Here is a 25447-nt window from a genome sequence, read left to right on the forward strand (position 1 = left end):
CAAGCACGCGTCACCATAGCGGTCGTATAGTCAGGACCGGACCCGTCGTCTTTCACCGCCGCTAGAATCGAAAACGTGATTATTGAGTTAGTTTATTTACACCCCCACCGTCTCCGGGGTGGGCGGGGCACACACGCTCTCCCTGAGACTACGTCACGGGTGGGCGGGGCACACATGCGCTCTGAGACTACATCACGGGTTGGGCGGGGGAGCCAGATCGCTCTTCACAAGGGTGGGGGCGAATATCAAACCAAGCCGTTTGCATTTCCGGGTTGGTGAAGGGGTCCAAGGTATGGGTGATATTTCTTAACTATTATGTTAAGGGTGTTGCACAAGCCTTATTATTATCAATTATACACTTAGGATAGATGGCACCTTTAATAAATATGACGTGTAATGAATTAAATGATAGATTCAATTAGCCTATATTTGACAGAAAAGTTATATTTTATTTGATATAAAATAACCACTCAAATGATCGGGGGCCGGCCCTCCTCTACTCGCCTGGATTCCAATATGGCCTGAGGAAAATAATTGCCCACCCCTGGTCTAGATCAAACCTCGGCTGCCTCACGGAAGTCAGAATTCCAATATGGCGGTGACCAAAACGGAAGTTACTGGCCCCAACATGGTGGCGACCGAGTCCAGTCCCGCTGATACAGCTCAGGCAATAATTTTCTCTAGGGTTCAAATCTGCTCTCTTCTTGTCCCCAAGCCTAACCCAGTGTCTGAAGTGTATTGAGGGCCGCCATATTGGCGCCAACTCTGACTTCCGTGAGGCAGCGGGGGTTTGATCTAATACTGACCGCGACAGTAGCTCAGTTGGTAGTGAACTTCTCATCCAACATTAAAAACAAACATGAATGGTTCCTTGATATAAAGTGCATTGAGTGAAAATGTGACCTAAAACCATTTCAAATTTCACCAAAATGGTCAAACTGGGGAAAATAGGTACGTTTATTTAATTAAAATATAGTTGCATGTTTTAGAGAAATGAGTAGTGTAACTTGGCATAAAACCGGATGTGCGTCACCGTCTGTCATGATGAGAACAATCTGAATATTCAGCTTCCTTTCCCATGTACTTTAGCATAGGAACCTCTAGCTTTTTATTCAAAAGGAGCAGTTTCATGTGCAAATGTGTGGTTTCTTTACCGTCATGTTGAAATGGCCATGAAAAGAATGAGGTCCATGTGTGGGTGCTGTAGTTTGTGTCAAAATCACATGACTGCACTGTTCCTACGACTGGTTAAGACGCTCGGATTCTCCAAACACAGATGTCTGTGGGCACTTTCATCTCCAGAGTTACTTTTTATTGTACAAGTTTTTGTCATATTTACACTGTAAACGTTGCAGATGTTCATTATTATTCACTGTCCCTGTCAAACAAGTAAATACAAAAATGTGGTCTGAAATAATTTGAAACGAACAAAAAGAAAAGACTCGACTCTGAAATGTAATCACAAGTTAATAGGTTTAATTTTCAGTGTCATTTTTACAGTGTAGTTTGCAGAAAACTTTTAAGATCTCTGTATCAAAAAAAGAAAATATGTACCGTTACTAATTTGACAAATACTTTACAATTAAAATATGTCAGAAATACAGTAGATGTACACGTAAAGTCCTAAAGTCCATGGAATCTACACAAATACAGCGAGTTAGCCGCACGTATAAAGTACCATAAAAGAAAAACAAAAATATGTATGTACACTCTCCAAATTCAGTTCATTTAACAGAATTACAATCTTAAGAAATGTTTAAATTCTCTATACACCCAGTTAAGAAACATAAGGTGCAACTTTACAAAAAATGGTGATATGTGCTTGGAAAGATTCGTACAAAATAGCTAAGAATTTACAATAAAATGCGCAGTGCTCTAGCTATATATACAGAGCCATAGAAACATAATTACGATAAAAGTATACTCTGCTGAGGTTTTCACATTGAGTTGAATTTAAAAAAGTTGCAGTAAGGCTTACACGAGTGCTACCGTTAGTGGTACCATTAGACAGTGCTACTAATGTGAACGCTTCCAGTTGTGCGAAGAAGCCAGTGGTTTGGAAGGAGTTTCCACCAAACTGGCACAGCAGCAGTTCAGGGACACATTATTATTATTATTATTATTATTATTATTATGTGTCGTTCTTGTCCTTTAAACTGGCTCTTGTACCTCTGCACACAGACATCTCTTTGTCTACTAAAAGTTACATTCTCTGAGTTTCCCACGACAGAAATAGAGTTTGCACTCCTCTACTGGCAGCAGAGGGAATTACAGAGGGGAGATAAACTAACCTAGCTTTCTCTTGACATGCTAATGTGAGAGACTTACTAAACAGGATTCATCAAACAGGTGTGACTGAAGCGAAAAACAACTGCAGGTATATTTTTGATGAGGAAACAAATAGCCAAACATTCAAGAGATGTACTTTTAAAATAGAGTTTTAAAAAAAAGGAAATTTAATAGAAAAAAGAACTGTACTGACTGTACTTGTTTCTAAATAAATATTGGCAACTTGTTTTTATTTCCTCCTGTCATATGGTGAAACACCTGCATCTAGAATATTCTATTGATTATTACTCTCTGAATAATGGCTCACGTCACAGTTCCATGCCAACAATCCAGAGTGCGCTATTGAGCCAGGTTAGAAGCAAACACAGTGACCTCTCTAAACCTGTGACCTGCTGCACCAGCCCAGTGGAACCCACCTGTAAATGTACCAGTGCTAAAATGTTCTGTTTCCTTGTGAGGAAACCAGTAGTCTACATCATAAGGCATATTGTGGACTGTTTTCCAGCATTCCTCTTAGTGTTGGCACAAGGCACCTCTGAACATGGACAGCCCACAGACTCTTGAGAAGTGCTTTCTGCACATTCAGTTCCAGTGTGGGACTTGTCCTCCGCTTCGTCCCGGTGAAGTGCTTCAGCGACGAGCCTGGGCAGCTAAGGTCGGTGAAACCTGCCAGAAAAGAGGCAAAAAGAAAAAGGCTGTGAGCATGGACCTAATATAGCATTATATATACATTAGTGTAAAGCAAATCTATTGCTTCATTTATAAACAACACCTTCTGTCATCTGTCGTGTTATGGAAGCACATATTGGCCTGGCACAGACACAATACGTCCCACACATTGCATTTATTTACAGAGAGACGCAGAGAGAGGCGCGCGTCTCTCTCTGCCTCGTCCGCAGAGAGAGAGACACTCTTTCAGAGCATCGGTCTCAAAAATAGTAGGACTGGACACAAGGGCAACTTTTTGGCTTCAACATAAAGATCCATGGCTCTGGCAACAAGGCCTACAATAATAATAATCATAACAATACATTTTAGTCCAATTGGTTAAATCTGGGAGATTAACGGTCGGTTAAACTCCCAGATTTTGGATCCAGAATGATGATATATCCCTAACCCCAACACAGAAGATGTGAGACTAGGACTGGAGCTGGGGAGCAGAAGGAGCAGAAGGGGCTAGAGACATGGACACATTTGAAAAGTCATCATAATAATAATCTTGAACAGTGAGCCTAAACTCCACTTTGAAGCACGATTAGGGTGTTTAACAGGACGGATGCAAAGCTGTGTCTCTTATCCATGTTTGGACTACTCTTTCCGCTGTGAGGACTTTAAAAGGACGTGGCTCAGATACGTGAAGGTGCAGTTTTATGTGAAGGCTCCAGTCCAGAGGATTATGTGAGTCAGAGGAAAAGCTGTTACAGCGGCTGTACTTTCTCATTACTTTCACCATTAAAACTACACATTGCCTACTTAAGCATTGTAAACAAGACTTTACTGGTGCACAAACTATAGCTCGTGGTTTTGAGACACAAGCAGGTCAAAATAGTTTTTTTAAATTAAACTGAATTGAATAAATTGTGTTAAGTTTTGGTTGATAAAAACACTGTACAGAATTACTGTTAGTGACAAGAGATCAATTCCTGTGACTGGACCATGTGGAAAAAGAACTGATCCACTTAATCTTCATACAAATCAATCGTTAGAGCCAATGATTGCGACGTGCAAACCATTAAATCTGGGCTTGATTCAGAGAAGCCTGGCCCAGCCCTGGTGCAGCCCCTGGAGGTGACACCACTGAGGTGCATACAATAAACAGTCGAGCAGAAAACATTGAATTATTGATGTGGCCTGACCGGGTGTAGATGCGGCTCTCCTCGTGAACCTCCATCTCCGAACTCTTGAATTCGTTGAGCTCCTTGCGTATGGCTGCCTGGAAACGATACATAAAAGAAAGAGCACTTCAGCAGGATTGGCAAAATAAGTTTACAGCGGGGAAAAAGAAGAAAGGCAGCGCCTGATCAAAGGTAGAGCTATACAGGATATACAGGATCTCTATTACACTATACTGCACTATTTATATCACGCTCAGGTTGTAACCGTGTGTGTCCTGAGTAAGTGAACACATTCTTGGCCAAATCATGATTAAAAACTGCTGGTTATGTCCAAAGATCCAGTGCTGAGGAGGCTAAGACGCACTGACAGAAGACGTGTTTCAGCCTCGCTCACACACAGCTTTGAACATTAAAGAAACAGATGATTTCTGTACTGCCTAAAGTTCACCTTTAGATAGAGACTTAATATGATCATTTCTAAATCATGTTCTAGGATTTTCACAGTACATAACTTTGCACCGACAACTGTATCATTCAGAGCAGAATTTAATTACTTTTTTACTACCCCATTTTTGTAAACGACAGGAGGAATGATTAAAATGTGGTTATTAGCGCAGCCCAATTAAGTGCTGAAAGCAGATTATTTAGTCGGTTTGCTTTCAATTGTCGTGCAAATAGTCAGTCTTAGGAAATAGGCAGGAACTCTGCATTACAAGCAGTTCTCAGCAAGAATGTAGAGTTGGCTAAAGTAGGATGCAGCTGAGGAGGCTAAAATGTTGTGTGAAAGCGCGCAGAGAGAAAGAGAGAGCTGCGGCCTCACCTTGTCCGCCGGCGTGAGCTTGGTCCAGGGTTTGTCTGCTCTGCGGTCGTAGTCCTGTGCGTGCGTACACTCCACGTACTCGTGAAAGCGGAGGATCTTTCTGGCCTGGAGCTCAGCCACAGTGGGCCTCTGGGACAGCTGGAGAAGACAAACAGAAGGTAAGAAGGTTAAAGACGCTATGAGACTATGGTGTGCTGTCTGCCTCATTATCCTCAGAGTTTAGAGGCGCTTTTCTTTTTTTTACTTTTTAATACAAATAAAACAAAGTGAACAAATAGAACAAGCACAAACGGATAATAAATCAAATGGAAATAAGTAATACAATGTGAATGTGAATGTTAAATTTGTCCATTTGTCCAAGTAAAGCTCAGTTTGTCCCTGTCCCTCGTTATCTCAGTCCTTCACAGTTCCCATCATCCATTCCTTTGTTATTGCCCTTCTTGCTGCAGCCAAAAGTACACTCCTCAGGTATCCATCGATCATCTCCATCTCTTGAGTCCTACATCCGACTTACTTTGTTTTAAAGTCGAATCGAATATGGGCGTGGACGATCCTCTGCGGCCCATCACTGATCTCAGACCAGTATTTGTGAATAACAGGCCAGTCCCAAAGCACATGGTAATGATGGGCCTCCTGACAACCACAGTTTCTTTTCTTTGAAAGTTTACTGTCATAGTAATGCTAACAAACATTAACATCCTCACTAAACGCAAACCGTTTAAACTACTATAGTAGAAAATATTTGGGGTCTTATTTGGATTTAATAATACTACATCTTACCGGATAAAGCGGTTGAAAATGGATGGATGGATGGACATTCTTAGTTGTATACGGGTCTTCTTGTAGAGTCTGTATAGTTTACAATATACTACAAATATCTTAATTCAAATGAGTAACTTAAAAATGGACAATGCCACGGAGACTATTTTTCTCATATTGGTTGCTGTGGTTGAGCTTTAACGCAGAAGATTAGTGTTGACATCCGCTTGGCTAAACTGAACAGGAGCTACATCAGCAGAAAGTACTAGAATGTGCACTGCTGTGAGGAAAAGGACTTGAGTGACTATGTAAACAAATGTCTTTCTAATCTTTGAGCTGAGGCTGACTCCTCCGTTTGTATCCAGAGCTCATCTCTCACAGCTGCAGACGAGCACAAAATGTGTCACAGCGAGTGTCACTGAGCAAGAGAGATGTTACTACAAATCACTTCCTCTGGAGAATCATCAATGAAGTTCTGACTATGCCAAACAAGAACAGTCTGTGTCCAACTGTGATGACAAATGACAAACTGAGCTGTGTTGTTTAGGTTCGTCGCTTGTGCTTCAATCCGTTATTTGGCTTTTCAAACTGCTTTTGAACAATATAAAAAGGTACTATTCCACTAGTGTCCATATTATAGACGTGGTTCATGAATGATTACCTTGCTGACTGGATTGATGACTCCTTCACACAAACTTGAACTAAAACTAAAAAAAAAGCGCCTTTTACAGGTGCTAGATTATGGTGATTCTTTTATCTGAATGCTTCTTCAGATGTTAATCCTGCTTCTCGAGGGTTCATTACCAACTGTAGCAGTTGGGACTTGGGACTTGTACTCACGAGTGCGATGGCCTTCTCTGACCACTAGGAGGCAGGGACATTGATACACTTTAATTTACAAGGCAAAGCTTGGGTCACTGCCTCCCTACATGTGTACGTTGATCTTAAGAAGTAGCAGTCAACTCTTGTGATTTTCATAATATGAGCTTCATTATGTTATTTGTTTGTTTGGATGTATGTTGTAGCCGTGTTGAATTTTGCTGACTCTTGGCAAGGACCACCTTGAAAAATCTCAGTGCGACTCTCCTGGTTAAATCAAATATTTGTGCACCTGGTTACATTGTGCCACCTGCTTGTCACCAAATCTCCACGGAAACACCACCAGGCCAAGTTACAGAAATGTGTTCACGAATTTACAACAACACCAACCAAATGAAATCAATTACACAATAAACAACAGCAAGTATAAAAGTGTGGGAAAAGTGTGTTGTGAATGTACATTATTGCACAGTATTGAACATCCTGACCTTTCTGGTGAGCCTGCGTTTGATCTCACTGCGCTCATTTCGCCGGTCTGCTTCGTTCTTGGCTGTGGAGGGACAGAAGACATTCCGTGAGTGAGAGAGGGAGAAAACTGTGCGTCCACTCAGCTCTCCCCCTTTCACCTGAGCTGGTGTCTGCACGCTGCCCCAACAGAGATCTGTAATCACTGTGCGTCTTTGAACAAAGCAAGCATTATCCGACAGAAGAGAGGCTCGTCTGGCCCGAGTCATCCTGGGACATGTGAGGCGTGGTGGGGGCGAAGGGGGAAGACGGGATCAAAACGTGCAGACAGATTTTTTGAAGGATGTTTGATTCTTGGATCTGGCCTTGAAGTTCAATCTGGTGCCAACAGGCTCAATCTGCAGAGCTTGTACATACAAGGAAAAATCACAACTTTTCCAATAAACCTTTAGAGATGGGGGGGTGTCTCCTTTAAAAGATAGATATCCAGCATTATTTGTATTATTCTTGCTATATAATTGCTATATCATTTATTATATACTAGTGAGGAAAGGCAGTATTTGGATGAAAGTGTGCCAATTTAGAAATTAGTGAGGGGTCTGTTAGTCTACCTGTACTCCACTTATTAATCTAAATTAGTAGCATCTGTTTGAGCTTGTTTGCTGCATAAAGACCCCTGTCCACCCTCCAGTCAGTCAGACTCCATCTACTGCCATGGGCAAGACCAAAGAGCTGTCAAAAAAACAAAATTGTAGACCTCCACAAGGCTGGAAAGAGCTACCGGGCGGGTTGGAGCAATTGCTAGAAAATGGAGGAGGTCAATCTCCCTCTGTCATGGTGTCATGGTTTGAAATCAAGCATTGCACAGAAGGTTCCCCTGCTTAAGTTTGCCAATGACCATCTGGATGATCCAGAGGAGTAATGGGAGAAATGTGGTCAGATGAGACTAAAATAGAAGATTTTGGTATAAACTCCACTCGCCATGTTTGGAGGAAGAAGGATGAGGACCATCCCACCCCTAGTGTGAAGCATGGGGGTGGAAACATCATGCTTTGGGGGTGCTTTTCTGCACAGGAGACAGGACAACTGCATTGTATTAAGGAGAGAATGAATGGATTGTGAGATTTTGGCATCAACCTCTTTCCCTCAGTCAGAGCACTGAACATGGGTTGTGGCTGGGTCTTCCAACATGACAATGACCCGAAGCACACAGCCAGGAGAACCAAGGAGTGACTGTAAGAAGCATATCAAGGTTCTGGAGTGGCCTAGCCAGTCTTCAGACCTATTCCAAAAGAAAATCTTTGTGGAGGAGTGGCCAAAATCCCTGCTGCAGTGTGTGCAAACCTGGTCAAGAACTACAGGAAACGTTTGACCTCTGTAATTGTAAACAAAGGCTTATGTACCAAATATTAACACTGATTTTCTCAGATGTTCAAATACATAATTTGCAGCAATAACATACAGATAAATAAGTGATTTTTCGGATTTTTTTTTTCTCTCACAGTGGAAATGCAACTACGATTACAATTTCAGCCCCTCCAAGATTTAAGGGGGAAAACTTGCGGGGTGTTCAAATACTTACTTTCCTCACTGTAACAATTTACATAGCTAAACTTACTTAACTGTGTAAGCCACAGAGCATCAAATGAGGCAGAAAACCAAAAGTTAACCAATTTATCAGTGCATTGCTTTTCCAGATTAAAATAAATAAGCACCCGGCGTACGGGCACATAAGATGGAGAGTTGAACTAAAGGAGCATGTTTTTATTCAGAGAGAATCTGGCAGAAGGACTGCAATAGGCACACAAACTGATGGTTTTACTTCCAAAAGCATCATATTGCGTGAACTGATAAGATGAATTGGTTTCTTAAAGGATGGTTCTATATAGACATTTTGAGCCGATACCAAAAGACCCTTTAAAACGTTGTCATCAGAGTGTTAAAAATGTTGTAGTGGAGAACAAAGCAAATCGACCAAAAAACATTTACAACAATTACCGTACTTTTCGGACTTAACGTCACTACTCTTTTCGCACGCTTTAAACCCTGCGGTCATTACAACGGTGCATCTATTTTATAGATTTTTACCGTCCAACAGCCACCGGGGGCCCTCTAGCAGGAAGCGCAAGGGTTTGACACACAGTAGAAGAAGACGTCAATGGACAATGGTCACCGTCCAGGGGACACGTCGTGCTGTATGTTACAACGTGGGCACCTGTGGCTTATTGACAGCAATTTATTTTTCTTTGTAAATTTCGTGTAGCTTTTATTCAGGAGCGTGCTATAGCCGAAAAAGTACGGTAACTGACATCATCAAATCAAACTGTAAATGGTTTCATGTCTTTTGTAATAAAATAGTTGCTTATTTTTGTTACAAATATGAAAAAAACAATAATTATTTTTTTCTAGCCTCACATCTAATGCAAAGTGGTCCACTTTTCACAACCCGACCAGTGGGACAACCTTCACATCATGCATAGCAGCGTGGAGCGTTGTGCGCATGCGCCACAAAGTGTAAAAGTAATAATATATTTCTAATGATGGGAAATTAGGCCCAGACGATATTGCTTGGTGGTCCGGAGTTGGCCCGCGCGCCGCCTATTGGGGATCCAGGGTCTATTATCATTTTAAAATCTGTTGTAAGGCCCACAAATGTATGTTAGGGTTATAGTAATGTTTGCAAAAACAATAATTCAATATATTTATCTGGGATATTTTTTGCATGATTATGTAAACAGAGATGTTTTAGCCCAATCATTTTTCCATTTCCCGTGGCAGCTGAGATTTGAAACATCCTCATATTTTTCTTCAATTTTATTACTTAAATGACTACGGCTGCTAGATGTTCAAGGTTAATCCACAACCCAGTGACAGAAAGCCACATGTATGAATGACTGATGCGTTCCGTTGATTCAGGTGGCAGTCAGGAGAAAAATTACCCATGTTCCCTTTGACCTTGCGTGAGCCTCACCTTGAAGGATGTTCCTCTGCTCCAGTTCGTCGGCTGAGGGCCTCTGACTCAGCCGCCTGGGGACATGGACACACAAGCACACTCAGTCACACACACATATGGATCATCACAGAGACTTACGTGAAAGAGATAAAGGCCTTTTATCTACAAGATGGAGGAGGGCTTTGGTAATGGGAGAAATCAGTCTGGGAGTGAAATCAGTCAGGAGCCATGACAGCTGGGGCATTGGAGATGAATGTTGAGCCGGTCACAGGCGAGAAGTGGACAATTTATTGCAATCTCACAGTAAACAGTATAGTATTCTATCAAAGATTGACTCACGTTAGGGATGGGCAATTTGTATGGGTGTCCATGGTTAACCGATTAACAGTCACTAATTAACCGAGTGAACATATTTTAACCAAATAATGTGAATGTTTGCCTCGTTGTTTACATTTAGTCAATACTGGAATACACAACTGTGCCACTAGATAACGCACAAGTGCCCCTGAGTGGATATAACATTTTGCTGAACTGCAGAAAAATGGTGAAGGAAACAAAGAGAATAGGTCCAATCTTTGCATCAGAAGGAAATCTATCGTTTAACTGGTCAGGCTAATGTTAGCAACGTTAGCGACTTTACACAGGGGCTCTTTATCTAAAATGGCTTTATTCATGATCAGGCAAAAAGCGCATCCATCTCATCTTCAGTCATATTGTGCTGTTCTGCTACTTTGCGTTTACTCCTGCAATGTATCTTTAAATATTATTAAAGGGGGAAAAAGCACTTTGTATACGTAATTGGTTAATCGACTATGGACTGCAAAGGGTTCCAGTTCAATACAGTTAAAGAACATTTTGAAAACGTGCATCCCTTGTAAATATAAAATAGATCTATAAAATATAAATCTAAAGTTATAACATTAAAAAAAAAAAGTATATATATTCAACAGTTATTGCATTGACATTATATACCTATTGGGCAGCTCCGAAAATGCTCAAAAGGAATTTACTATGTTGATGATGAAGTGCAGTGTTTTTTTTATTTTTTAAATTATAGATATTTATTATAAGTCATCCATTTTAACACTTCCAAATTGATTAGTCCCAATATCATGAACGTATTATCCATGTATCTTATAATTGCAAATAATTGTAAAATTGATTAATTGTGAAAAATGTTATTTGACAGACTATAGAGTGAAATAATGAGTAAGAGTAAGGAGTAAGAGTAAGGAGAACATTTAGCAAATTGTCGGAGCTGGGAATAGATCTCACAACACTGAGTCTACTTTACATCCTATGGGGATAAGTGATGTTGTGGACGTTGAGTGGCAGATCTTACCGCGTGAGAGCACTGCTGATCTTGTTGCGCACCGCCACCCACTGCTCCTGGTTGTTCCAGCTCACGTAGTCATGGTTCTCCTGAGCGTCCTCGCGCTCCTGCCGCTCCTGTCTTTCCAGCTTCAGCTTCAGTAGTGTGTCTTTCCTCTTCACCCGGCTCGCCAACCCGCCTGCAACAACAGGACCAATAATCAGCGTTTGGGTTGGTGTGCTCCTCAGATCTTTACAGGGAATAATATAAACTCAATATTTTTGGTGGTACCCATTGTCGTTAAAGTCAATGCAACAGTTTGTTTGATCATATTGGCTTGCTGGAGCAGAATATTCCCCCAAACACAGCTCTTGTGTCACTTACATTTGCCACAATTGTTTTCTTTGTAATTATTACCTTGACTTCCCACTAAACACTTTCCTAAACACTGATCGGATAAAGGGGCTGTGTCCTTTAAACTAGAGCTTGTCAAAGTTTTTCTGGGGCGACCCCCTTGGGAGATCAAACAAAAAGTATCCATGTGAAAAGGGCTGATAAACTCATTGCCGTGAATAAGGTAAGTGAGAAATACATGTGGACCACTGCAAAGAGTTTATAATGAACTAGTTTAAAGACCGTAAAAATCAATTCTCTGTTAAGAGACAAGAGGCTGTGTTGGCCGTGCGTAAACTGCTTCTAAAAAATGCATTGATTCAATATTGAGACATTTTCTACCGTCCCCAAAAAGACATATCATGCTGTATTTCTCCTGAGTGGGTCCAGCTCCACTGTCTATCTTGCGTCCTTCTGTCCGTTTGAGGGAGTCTGATCGCTCCTTCACTGTGGAACTCCTCTTTCTACGTTTTTCCACAGAGGTTTGGTAGTTTTTCCTGGCCGAGAAGGAGGGTCTAAGGACAGGGGACCCGTGTCCTTGGACAAATGAACATCGTTTAATCTGTTTTTCACTGTCGCCCCTCGAGGCAACTGGTGTTGTGATTTTGGGCGTTACAAAAATAAATTGAATTGAATTGAACTAAAATTTAAATTTTAACTTATTTAGTAATAATCACATGCGTAAATTCTTAGTTTAAATGTTAACTTTAAACTGCAATATTTATCTAAAACAATTTGATAACAGACACATATGGCTTCTTGTCCAAAACTGCAGGAATCAAAAGGCTAATTTGAGTAAGCTAATGGCAAGGGAAAAGTACTAGAACATAATCTGTCTCCTTTAAAAAGGAGAATTGTTTTTCTACTGCTTTTGCCGTCTGTATTCTATTGAAAGCTCAGTAAGTGAATAGCTGTCCCCTCTTGAAAGAGCTTTGAGGTGCCTTCTCTGCGGAAGCTACAGGCAGGACAAACATGAAAAGAGTTGAAAGGAATATGTTTAAAGTCAAGGCCCGGTGTCTGAATCCTAGATAAAAGGAGTGAGTCATCCGTCCTACAGATGGGTTATGTTCAGATCTAATTGCTATGGTCAACAACGCTCCGTCGCATACAGATTCTGAAGACTGAAAATACGGCTTTAATGCAGAAATTTGAGGAACTGCAAAGTAAGTTAGTCAATGCAGTTATATATGCCATCCATCCATTTTCTACCGCTTGTTCTCTTTCGGGGTCGCGGGTGACTGGAGCCTATCCCAGTGACTTCGGGTCTTAGGCGGGGTACACCCTGGACAGTGGCCAACTCGTTGCAGGTTATAGATGCTATGTATAATACATTATAAATACGAATACATTTTAAATATGTGACTAGGACAATACATAGGGTAGTCAAACGTTTGCTCCTCACATTTTCATTCTTTAAAATTGCGTTGTATTCGCTCTTGCTCTTTGGAACAGAATCTATAACAGTGATTTTTTTTCCCAAATACTATTTTGTTTGCTATCAGTGTGGCAAACGGAGTCACAGAGCTATTGAGTTCTTGTCCGCTGAACTTTACAAAAGGTCTGGAATCTGTTTTGTCGATTTCAAATGGGCGTGATTTAGGAGATCAGAGAAATGCAACAAAAAGGCAACATCTGCAGAAGCAACAAGCGGAACACTAAACTCTTTTTTTTTTTTTAAATCTGAGGTAAAAGAAGCAACGCTGAATAAACATGTGTGGGAATCAAGGATGTTTGCAGGTTCTGCTCTAGCTGAGCATGTGCAGAGGAGAAGTGAAGCAACAGCAGCGCCAAGTTTCAACAAACAGACTTAAAAACTATCTTTTAGAAAGTGTTTGTTCATGTTTCCAATGAGTAAACATTAGAAGTACAGGCTGTCATAGAGCGACATACATAGAATAACAGAGCGTTAATTTGTGTAATGAACTGATCAATGACGTCAGCTTATTTATCCATTTAGCACTCTTATAAATTATGCGAGTTTAGCTCAGTGGGATAGGCGTTAGCCCTTCACACGGGAGCCCACCCTCGCATAATAGTTTTGTTTTTCTTCACTTTTCCCCACTAAATATTGATGAACACTCGAGGTCTGCTTGCACATCCATAAAAGTCCCCGCATGCCACTGTTGTGCACCCCATATCCTGGTTAAATTAAATATGTACATAGAGTTACTCAATAAATAGACTGTTGAAAGGGACAAAACGCTTTGAGAACATTACTCCTGTGCACCAATCACTTTATTGGCTCCCCATCTCTCTCAGAATTTAATTTTAAATGGTATTGCATGTATTCAAATCTTTAACTGGCCTAGTTCTAGTATTCGTGTCTTAAATGTAGTGCTCTTGCACCCCTAAAAGAACCTTGAGGTCATGTGACCAGTTGCTTTTGCAGAGTCCCAGATCGAGGCTGAAGTCCAGAGGGCCCAAACTCTGGAACAATCTTCCTTTGAAAATAAAATCTACTCCAAATCCAGTTGGGCATTTATGTGTATTTATGTATATTTATGTTACTGTTGTTTTATGTTTATCATGTCGTTGCACTTTGGACCCCTTGACCTTATTATTTCTCGTTTATCTTTAGTCTGAATTGCTTGCTGGAACATGAACATTACTTTGTGTTACTCGCCAAGAGACCACAAATGTCCCTATAAAACAGACAATAAGATGTTTAAAGGATGAAAGTGTCACATACTTGGCGGCCCCTCCTCATCCTCGTCTTCATCGTCGTCCCTGTACAGAATGGGCCCATCAGAGTCGGACTCCTCCTCGCTGTCCCCGGGGCCCCCTCCCTCGGGGATCACAGCGACTCGGGGGTCTCCCACCAGAGCTCTGCGACTGCGCGGCTCCATCTCATGTCGGGCTCTCGACTCTCGGAGGAGCTGCTGCTTCCCCAGCTCTTCCTCCATGTCAAAGTCGTCATCTTCAGGTCTGGAGATGACGGACACAGGGTCAGAATCAAACAGTTTCACTTGTTCACAAACTAAAGCCAGAGTCTGTCATAAGGATTGCGAATTTATTCAATTAAACAGTGGAAAAAGTACTCGTGTTACTTAAGGAAAAGTACAGAATTTTTTTTTGTAAGTATCACATAAAACAGCTACTTAAAAGTATTGAAGTAGGGGGAGCAACTAATCGAAGTATTGACAGTTCGAGATCGAGTCATTTAAAATCAGTTCTTTGAGTCCACAGTCAATTCCTCTGTCAGGAAAAACATGTGGATTTGGGCAGAGATCAGACTTTAGGAGGAAGACATTTGATTAATATTTGTGTTAAATGGCACAGATTAAAAGTCTATGAAATCATTACTAAAAGGCCCTTTTACTTTGTCTCTAGAAACGTCAAATAAAATAGATCAAAAAAACGAGATCGATCAATATGAGAACAATAATCATGATAAAAAAAAAAAAAATTCTCAAATCACACAGCCTTATAAGAGTAAAACTTAAAAGTATTTAAAACAAAATTTGATCAGGCTTAAACTCCAAACCTTTACGCAGGATGTTACCATGAACGTGCGTAAATGAAACCCCAAACCATTCGAGCAGTAGAACGTACTGGAGAACTAAAAGTATCCACAGCAAAATATACTGAAGTACAGATACCTAAAACTTAAGTGATGTACTTTTAGTTTATATACTTAGTTATGGTAAACTTTATGAACTCTCTTTAGCAGCACCCAAGAGTCTGTGGCTTATTTCAATAAGACACACAGTTAAGGACTGCTCTGATACTGGAGCAGTTTATGAAAATTTCCTTTGGCGTTTATATTCGTTTACATTAGCGACATTAGAATCAAGATGACAACCTGTAGTGTCAGTGGCATGAAGTAGTTTCAATGTTATTTGTATTTTATGTATGCACATATCGCACATGTTTTATTGTTTACTGTCATTATCGGTGGCTAACATTGGCGTTCCACATCATTACTTACAGCCTGAGTGGTTCGATGGTGACTGGCAGGGAGTAGCGAGCGTTCCCCCCCGCCTCCTGAGCCAGCACGTCCGGGGGAGTCTCGAACAGCAGCGAGTGCGCCCTCTGCGACCCGTCCGGATTGGGCTGCATCGGGCTCGGGCTGTTCAGCGCCCTCTTGATGAGGATGTGCAGTGGGATGGCTGGAAGCTGGCTGGGGGGCTCCGTGGTCGGACTGGGCGGGTCCACCGTCAGCGTCGTGGAGGTGGGGCCGGGCTGCGGGGGCAGAGAGTGCGAGCGCGGGGGGGACGGCGGGATGTGGGACGGCGGCGAGGGCAAAAGGTCGGCCGTGGAAGTCGTCTGTGGAGGAGGGGCGGGCTCTAAACTGTCCGTACGCGGGGGCACGGGCACCGGTACGTTGGCGGGGTCGGATGAGGGGGAGTCGGGCGGTGGAGGGGCAGGGGTGGGGTCGGTGGAATGGCGCTTGATGACGGGAGTGGTCCTTTTGGGGGGAGTGGGGGGAGAGCGTTTGGCTGGAGCCGCGGCGACGATGACTCCAGGCTGAGGGTGATCGGCTGTGAGAAAAGAAAGTACAGTTAATAAAGCTTATTGGAGTGAAGATGGCTAAAGAATACTGGACCGGACTTCAGGTTTGAAATGTTTTTTTATACAGACTAATCTGACGCCTTATCTCACCTCTATCACAACTACGGTCGAAACAGATCAAAATGCTTCGGTACAATGACAGTATTTAGCCAATTTGATGGGCCATGTAATAAAGTCAAATCTGTTTTGCCCCAGCACAGATATATTGTAAAAGCAGGCTAGTACATGTTTTCCCCAGAATGCAGTTCTGCCAAGACCCCTCAAGCAAACCTTTCCCATAGCCCCATTTACCCCATTTGACTGGTTCTTAAATCTACCATAAACCCAAAAATATTGTACAGTGCTTAAATGCAAAGCCAATTAAATGTATATAATGGTTCAGCATAAAATAAAAATGTGTTGTTCAATATAGTCAACACTCATACTTTCTAAAATGACTGATTAGAATGGAAAACACGAGGCTCATTGGTCCAGTATTCTTTCAAGCATTAGTTGACGTGAGATGCACTAGAAGTTAGTGGTATTACAAAAATTAACGGACAGACATGGGCCTGACTCTAGCGCTACGATTGTGCTATGTTTAGGAAGAAGACAATTAAGTTTTATGACAAGTTCAAGTTAGGATTAATTTCATACACATCGAGTTCCATGCAATACTGATGGCGGCCTGTGGTTACTGCGGCGGTCTTCATGCAACACGGGCTCAGAGTTCAAACGGCGTGAGGTACTGAGCAGTGCTAACGTGCTAGGGATGGACGTGGGGACTTTTGAGTGGTCAGATCAAACTGGGTTGAGGCTACTTTGTATTGAAATGCAAATCAATGGCAATTTTCTGAAAGCTTTTTGCATTGAAAAAATTTAAAATAAAAAACAGTTATATTATGGGGGCTGTACCAAATAAAGTCAAATCGCTAAAAGCAGCTCTGAGGGTGAAAATGAGACCGCTGTGTGTTGTCTGCACACAGCGGTCTAGGGCGTTCTATTCTCCGTGTAGCGGGAAGTGGCCTGTTAGCATGCTAATGTTTGTTAGCTTTATAGTGACGGTCAACTCCGCTCTGGGCTATCAAAGCTGTGATAAACTCATTGTAGTGAATTATTACGATGCTTGGAATGCGCAATACATTTAGTTTGAAATGTAAGTAGTTGTGTTTTTCAAGTTTTTAAGACTAGGTACAGCACCTTCAATATTTCAGTTTTTCAGGTTTTATGAGTGCAGAGGTGGATGAAAAAACGTATTGGTGGATGACTAAATTATTGCAACTCTAGTTATTTTTCCACCAGCTCGTATAAACCAATTTCACGCTCCCCAATGATCTGACCACCCAATCCCCCTTAGTTCTAATTGGTATGGGTCCGGCGTGCATTCCTCCGAGCACACGACTGACCGGGCCGCTGGTGGTGGTGGAGGTAGGCGGGGAGGGAGAGGTAGAGCCCCAGCTCATGGTGCCGTCTCCAGTGACCCGGCGGCCTGACCCTGAGGCGGCCCCGGTGCAGGGAGGAGGCTGTGGACAAGGCAGGGAGGAGGGGGCCCGTGTTTACATTCCACACAGAGCACGGGAACACAGGAGTGCAGCCGGCTAATGTTTAGCACCATTTATCACTGAAGCCAGAGGCGGTGGAAATGTGGGGAGATAACCAGGGCAATTACTTGGATTTTGAGCTAAAAAGGAGGCTGGATAATACTGTGATCGCTCTACTGCCTGTATTCATTCTCAGAAATGTCTCACCATTTGCCAATTTGTTCAGAAATGGTCACATTACTTTAAAATGTAAACAAAAAGAAAAATCATCAAACTCTTAGTTTTGTTTTCATCATATTTGACTAGTATTTGACAAACTATACAGGAAACTACTTCTGTTTTATGGTCAGTTTTTGGGGGTTCATCCCTGCAAAGCCTCTACGCCGCGCTTTAATGTCTCTTAAAAGGTTGAATGGACGATTTTTTTGGCACAAATCTGAGTCTTATTTCCTCGTGGCGTGGACTGCCGATTAGTCCTGCCACGTATCAATCATAAAACGCACTTACCGCTCACCTGCAGCCGCGTGCGGTTCGTCCCCACGTTTCCGCGTGCCTAAGCGCATGGATCTATCATAATATAGTTCCCTCAGTGTACGGGGCAAAATGAAGATGAGAAAGACAGTTCGAGCTAACGCAGAAGTGGACAAAAATCTAAGGGAGACGAGAGATAATAAACAAACGCACGTGTGTGTTGTATCAGTCCGCACGGGGGAGTGCGCATGCGCACTTCCGCCTGCGTTCTCAAATCGCCGAAAAATCGTCCATTGCGCCTTTAATGTAAAGCATCGAGTTTGGATAAAGTTAGATGCATTATGACCTGGAAATATTTCGGGTTTTGGCGCGAGTGCAGTGCAACGACGAACTGGAAAAAGCTGTTGCTAAGCTTTGTTTTGGTAAATCTGTCGGAACAACAAATCAATTATGGGAAATACAGCGGTTTATCACAAGCTCAAGTCAGCGTTTGGTGAGAAAGTTTCTGTTTCCATCAGATTTTTGCCATCTTATTTTCACTTGAGACTCTTGCGACAGGAACAACATCAGGATTAAAAAAAATAAAACTACTGCTTGACTTCAATGTTGTAATCCCATATGACAAATATAGAAAATGAAAGAAGGAAAAAAAGTTTACAATATACAGGAAATAGGGCAGGTGTGTAATAGGGAGTGTCATAATAGGGTGTCATAATAGGGTGTCATAATATCCAATTTTAGTGACTATTGTGAGAAGAAACATTTCAATCTAACAAAGATTCACAATTACCGAGATCATTTTCTTTCATTTTTGTGACATCACAACTTCCAAATTTGAAACCAGCTTTATGAAATCAAACTTTCTGAATGAAAATGTAAAGTTAACGTGACATAAACAACCAGATAAAAAAGCACTTTACATTTTTGGATTAAAGAGTGAATAGAAATTAATTACTTTTGTAACCTAATAATTTTGACATTCCTAGCATGGGCAACCTTTTTATAAGTCAATTTAAAACTGGTAGTAAAACAATAAGAAAAGTCTGCTGTTCAAACTCAAGCACAATAATAATGTGACTAAGGTAGGAGGTGACAGTGACTTTACACCCCTCCACACGAGTCAGTAAATAGGCCGAGGCAGACACAGCCTTGTGACATCAGCGTTGGCCTTGGAAAGACAATTCAGTAACAGATCCACAGGACTTTGACCTGACAAATTGCTGTGCGAGTTTGAGACAGTGAGACATTCCAGAGCAGAGTGTGGGGCTGCAGCAGGCTGGGGCCAAGTATACGAGCTACGAAAAGCCAATCAAATTATATCAAGCCTCCAGAGAAGAGTTGGAAATGCAGTGAAGACAAGCCGCTGCCTGTTCTCCCCTGGGCTTTTAGGCAGATTGTACTCCTAATACTATCAAACTGGTAAACCCAGTGGAAGTGGGGTTTCTGTTATTGCACAATTACAAGCAAAGGAGTTCATTATACTCATTATTATATGTTTATATGGCTTTGTTGAACAGGACAGTGAGCAGTGTGAAATTATGTATGATAATGCTATTCTTTTTTAATGCGAATTATTGTATTTTCTTGATGCAGCTATGTTTTGCCAGCGGATCCTCTCTCTGACTGCTTTACTTATATTTCCAGATTGCAGTATAGCGCCTTCCCCTTTGTGGAAAACTTTATTATGAGGACTGAATAGTTGAATAACCTAAACAACCTTAACTTTGACAAACTACTATAGATAATCGCAAAGATGTTGGAACACATTAATGCCTTTGGCTGCAACTTTATTACAACAGGTTTTGCATCTTAGTATGGGATACTCAAGGATACCCAGGCGAAATGGCCCTACACGGCCAACTCGGTTTGGTTTTTCGGTGGACTCAACTCTGCGAGTGCCGTTCCTTTTGCCTTCCCAAGAGTCGATGCACTGGGCTTCGATACACATTCGCATTGCAACTTGAGAGACATTTCTGCAGGACACCATAGGTTCCAAAATACCCACGAATATTCCACTGAAGCCTAATATTTAGCGGTAATTGAAAAAAACTGAATTCTTGACATCCAATATGCAACATGTGTGGTTCTTCCTTCAACCGCAAGCCACATAAAAACAACAAAGCTCAGAAGTTCAAAGATGGAAGCACAGCCCCTTGTTTCACCACAGGCATATTGATAATAATATAAAAACCTTAAGAACAAAAGAGGAAAAGCTTCACCTTTACAAAGTGTGGAAATGCCCCCTGGAACAGGAGGCTGGTTAGCGAGGACAGGAGTTAGTGGTTGGGACACTCACCGTTTACGGGGACGGTGCTGTTGCGGTTGGTGGGTTTGGGGGGAGGCGGCGGGGCCTGCTTGGCGTGGGGCGGGACGGGGGGAGGCGCGTCAGCGTCCGGGGGCACATTGATTCTTGGGGGCTCGTCACTGACAATGAGCGACACAGTCCGGGGGGGTTTGGCCATGGGGACGGGTGCCGAGGATGTGGAGGATGTCGAAGACGAGGAAGAGGAGGATGAGGAAGAGGACGACGGGGTGGAGCTGACGGGGGGCTCGGAAGGCGAGGCATATTTGGAGGTGGGGGGCATCAGGGCTTGTTTCAGGGGAGGAGGAGGGTCTTTAGATGAGCGGACGCCGACAGACTCTAGAAAGCACACGGACAAGACATGAACAAACATGGATACACTTTATGTGGTAGTTTTAAAGAACGGAAAGCTCGTCATCTTCAACCATTTTGAGTTTGTTGTTTCAAAGGTTTTTTTTTAGCAAATAACATTAACAACCTTTGATCCTTTCTCTAAAGTGAATCGCTGCAGCTATTAATAGCAAATATGCACTGTGTAGTTCAGTTTTGGTAAATTGAGCAGACTTTTTTTGTTTTATGTTTAAAGGAGAATAGTTTCAGCACTGTATAAAACAATTATTCTTTCATTTGATTATATAACCAGACTAATCCCCTTATTCCAATTTGATGGCGTGCAATTCACATAGTGGGCAAACATTGAGAGACAAAGCCTATGAAGGGAAACACAAAACAGCAGCATAGCAACATTAAAACAACCACCACAGGGTCATGACCCCCACAATATTCAGAGCTATACCACCCCTGCAATACAAAACAATTTTGACTGGCTTGTGTTGTGTAAGCACAAGCTCTCAGTGCACTTCTCTAGGTTCAGAGATTTATTCTATAATGCTGTGCTACAGGGCTGTTTCCTGTTTGGATTTTTATGTTGTTGTTTTTTTAAACAATTATCATGGTAAGTATTTTTCACAGAATCAAAATCCGCACTGAAACTCATTGTACATCCTTGTAACATCATCACAGTGCACATAACTGGCATTACAAAGTCCACCTACCAGTGCTGCGACATTACCTAACCAAGTCAGAAGTAATTTTTCCAAACTGTTGTACAGAGTTAAATTATACAGCTGCCCGCTTTGTACGACCTTGAAACGCACGTCGTCCTTTAACATAAGATCAAGGCTTGATAGTCATTAGCGGATGAAAAGTGTATGAATCAAACCGTCCGCACGCCGCAACAGGCGCAGAACCAGATCAAAAGGGTGAAGACAGACTAATGACTTGTTATTGGCTACACTTGTTGTAAAATAAGTGAAACTCTTGATAGTAACAACCTCAATATGCTCTGAAGTTAAGAGTCTCAAGTTAAATAATTTACTAAATGCCATACAGAGTACTGCCGGAAGGCATTTGCATACGTCTTGCCATTTGGAGTAGAAAAAAAATTCACAAAGAGTGGTATAGTATCCTGCAACAATCGTGTACATCAAAGGGATATTTGAACATATATTTTTCATCGATGGAAAAAAAGGTTGCATGAGAATTTGAAAAAACAACAAAGAGCATTTCAGAGTGTCAAGGGTAAGAGCTGGGCCTGGGTTATGGGTTATCTGTTAACTGCTGTATGCCTTTCAAGTAGACTTAACGGCACAGAAAATCTCAAAAGCTTACTGGACTTTGTGAAGCAAATCCACCAAAGCCACTCTCTCAACCTGGTTTGCCATCACACCAGGAGAACAGCCACACCGGAAAGTACACCTCCTCCTCCACTGAGCATGTGCGCTGGACGCCTCGCTCTGCTGGCGAGTTTTATATTTCAGAACAGGAAGTGAGTCCAAAGCAACTGCCTTCAAATGTGCAGCCGTCCAACTCGGGCGTCCACCTCGAATTTGGACGTTGCGATCTGAACACACCATTAGAATATTGTTAAAAGCTCAACAAAGTCCATTTTGCATAGTATGTGTCCTAACGGAAACAAAATACCCATATATTACCTTTTTTAAATAATTGTTTGGATTGTTCTTGCAGTGAACCAGATTTTGTTTGATGTTTTTAATTATTATTCTTGGTAAGATCAAAATTCAAACTAGCTCACCCCTCTTTATGTTAGACATTTTCCCGTAGCCGTTTAATGAGGCTGAATGCTCTAATGTTGCACCTCTTAATTTTCACATTCAACAAGGTGAAATCGAATCCACTGATTGATGACCCAGATGCTTGTACATCTTTTTACAAGCAGCAATTAAGCAAGCCACTAACAGAAAAGTTTCTGTTAAATCAAACTTGACACATACCCAGTGGTACTCTATAACTTCATAATGAGTAATTAAAGTATAGATAAGGCCAAACCTACAGCTTCAAATCTTTTGTAGTAATCTTGTACTCTTATAACCGTGAAAATGACATGACCAAAATGAATAGTGTTGCACCCAGTTCCAACAATAACCAAATTATGATGTGAAATCTCACAATAACAAAGTCCAAGCAAAATGTTTGTCAGCAAAAAGGTAAAGGACTCTGGACCGTGATCCGATGCAAATCATCAATGTGCTCAAATGGAGCACTTTTTAACCCTCAAAAATAGTGTGTGCGTCATCCAGACCCGAAGAAGGCACGAGGGTTGAAATTTGAATTATTTGGAAAACGGTAATGATGCTTTGTACATACATACATACATAATCAACCAACAACGGTTGAAATATGGTGATCAAAGGCTTAGAAAGACAAAATTTACAAATAAAGTGACTTATTGATGAAAATCTCAACTTTTATTCTTTTTTTGCCAGTTTGATTTTAAATGCCACTGTCTTTGATATAAAAACATCTTTCTGAATGCGTTTTAGAATACAAATAGTCCAGATAATGATTACCATTATAAAACCTGAGCCTGAACTTTGACCAGGAGGTAGACCAAGTGTTTTGTTTCATGTGTTATTATCCATCATGATTAATACAATCCCTAAAAAGAAAAGTGACATGAATAGAAACACCAGGTCTAAGTGTTTCTATTCATGTCACTTTTCTCATCATTATCGTCATGATATCGTCAATCGTCATTCGAGATTTTTGGACAATTCAGAACTTCTGTCCTCTAATTTGGTACATTTAGGAATAAATATGTTTTGGGCAGATTAAGGGATAATACAGATGATACAGTTTGCCTTGCAACATTTGGCAACATCGACCCGAAGACAAACTCTGCTGAGAAACCCTGGCTCTTCATTTATATTTGGCAATGTGAAATGTTCATGTATGTGATTATACGGTCTTATTATGATAAAGAAACAAAAAAAAATCAAACAAAAGAAGTTGTTATTTCACAAAGGAGCCTAATCTAACAGTTTAATCAATTGAGTGCATGCCAGAGTAAAGACTCCTCACCTGAGCGGTCCCTGAACTCCGTCGGGGACACGTAGCGGGGCAGTGTGGTCCGGCTGCTGGTTTCAGACATAGGCCGTGCCCTCCTGGCTTCCTCTGAGGAGCTCTTCTGCAGAGGAGGCCTGGGGTCCATGTCGGGGTTTGGCCTGATGATGGGCCGATGGTCATCCACTGACCGCTGCGGGTCGGGCCTGTCCCTCCGGTCTCTGTCCTCCCGTCTGTCCCGCTCCTCTCTCCGGTCTCGCTCGTTCTTTCTATTCCCTTCCCTCTCTCTGTCTTCATCTCTCCTGTCTCTATCTCGATCATCCCTCTCTCTGCGCTCTCTTTCGTCCCGCTCCCTTCTCTCCCTCTCCTTTTCGTCTCGTTCTTTTCTGTCTCTATCTTCTCTATCCCGCTTTTCCCTTTCGTCTCTCTCTCTTCGCTCTCTCTCATCTCGTTCTCGTCTCTCTTTCTCTTCTATTTCCCTCTTCTCCTTCACCTCTCTGCGCTCCCTTTCATCTCGATCTCTTCTTTCTTTCTCCTCTCGATCTCTTCTTTCTGATTCATCTCTGTCTCTCTTTTCTCTTTCTTCTCGCTCTCTTTTTTCTCTTTCATCTCCGTCCCTATCTCTTCTTTCGTCTTTGTCCCGGTCTCTTCCCTCTCTGTCCCTGTCTCTTCTTTCGTCCCTGTCCCTGTCTCTTCTTTCCTCTCTGTCCCTGTCTCTTTTTTCTTTTACATCTCTCTCAGGCCTCTCCCTGTCATCTCTATCTCGATCCTTTTCTCTTCTCTCGCGCTCGTCTCGATCCCGTCGGTCTCGGTCATCCCGGTCTCTTCGTTCCCCTCTGTCCCACCTCTCATCTCTGTACTTGTATCTATCGTCCTGAGGTTGTCCGCGGGGCAGAGATCCTCCCCTCCTGTCATCCGAGGGGAGGCAGAGTCGGCGGTCTACGTCCAGAGACGGCCGTGCGTGAGAGTCCACGTCCAGAGGAGCCCGGTTTGAGCGGGAGGCGTCTGAGGGTATCCTGGACCTGCGCTCGTCTGCCTGGGGGACACGCAGGGCATTGTTCTTAAGGTCGGACTCTCCACGGGACACGCGTGACCCGGCCTCAGACAAACGATCCACATCCATTGGCACCGGATGGCCATTCTTTACTTTGTTGTGGTTCACATTGTTGCTTTCTGTAAATACAACAAATAATGCATGTGTTATATAATAACAGGCAAAGCCAATAATCCAGACATTCTATAGAATCTGTAGGCATTGAATAGAATGCCTGGTGTGTGCAGGCAAAGTAATAGATGTGTTATCTTCTACTTTGCCTAGGCAAACGTTTCTTTGGGGAAAGTGTGATTGCATGAAAGTCCAATAACTATTGGAAGCAAAGGTGGGTAGAGTATCCAAGAAGTGTACTCAAGTAAGAGTAAAGTTACATCAAAATAATATTACTCAAGAAGAAGTACAAAGTAGAAGTCCAAGAAATTAATTACTCAAGAAAGAGTAGTTTTAATAGTAACTGTCTGGACATCAAATTTATAATTTGAACTTAATTTAAAAGGACAAAAAAAAACTGTAAATAATGCATTAATTTGAGATTTTCAAAGGGTAGACATAAAAAATGAAAAACTAAAATCATATCTGA

The 25447-nt window shown here is 41.9% G+C and overlaps 1 protein-coding gene across 4 annotated transcripts in view; it reads right to left on the reverse strand.

Moving 5' to 3' along the window:
* Positions 1-1454: 1454 nt before the first annotated feature.
* Positions 1455-25447, reverse strand: part of phactr4a (phosphatase and actin regulator 4a) — a 53237-nt gene continuing 29244 nt past the window's right edge. For 2 of the 4 annotated variants that reach the window (XM_072447376.1, XM_072447375.1), the window contains 11 exons: positions 23832-24986; positions 20445-20789; positions 17543-17659; positions 15574-16126; positions 14335-14570; positions 11283-11451; positions 9959-10014; positions 7011-7072; positions 4945-5082; positions 4146-4222; positions 1455-2955 (listed from right to left, as the gene is read on the reverse strand). In XM_072447376.1, coding sequence (XP_072303477.1) covers positions 2940-2955; positions 4146-4222; positions 4945-5082; positions 7011-7072; positions 9959-10014; positions 11283-11451; positions 14335-14570; positions 15574-16126; positions 17543-17659; positions 20445-20789; positions 23832-24986 — 2924 coding nt within the window. In that variant the 3' untranslated portion in view covers positions 1455-2939. The remainder of the gene's footprint in view (positions 2956-4145; positions 4223-4944; positions 5083-7010; positions 7073-9958; positions 10015-11282; positions 11452-14334; positions 14571-15573; positions 16127-17542; positions 17660-20444; positions 20790-23831; positions 24987-25447) is intronic. The other 2 variants (XM_072447377.1, XM_072447378.1) reach the window with 2 other exon arrangements.

Source organism: Eucyclogobius newberryi, unplaced genomic scaffold (genome assembly GCF_026437365.1).
Source record: "Eucyclogobius newberryi isolate DKJ021-1_F unplaced genomic scaffold, fEucNew1.0.hap1 SCAF_16, whole genome shotgun sequence".
In the NCBI taxonomy this organism is placed as follows: domain Eukaryota; kingdom Metazoa; phylum Chordata; class Actinopteri; order Gobiiformes; family Gobiidae; genus Eucyclogobius; species Eucyclogobius newberryi.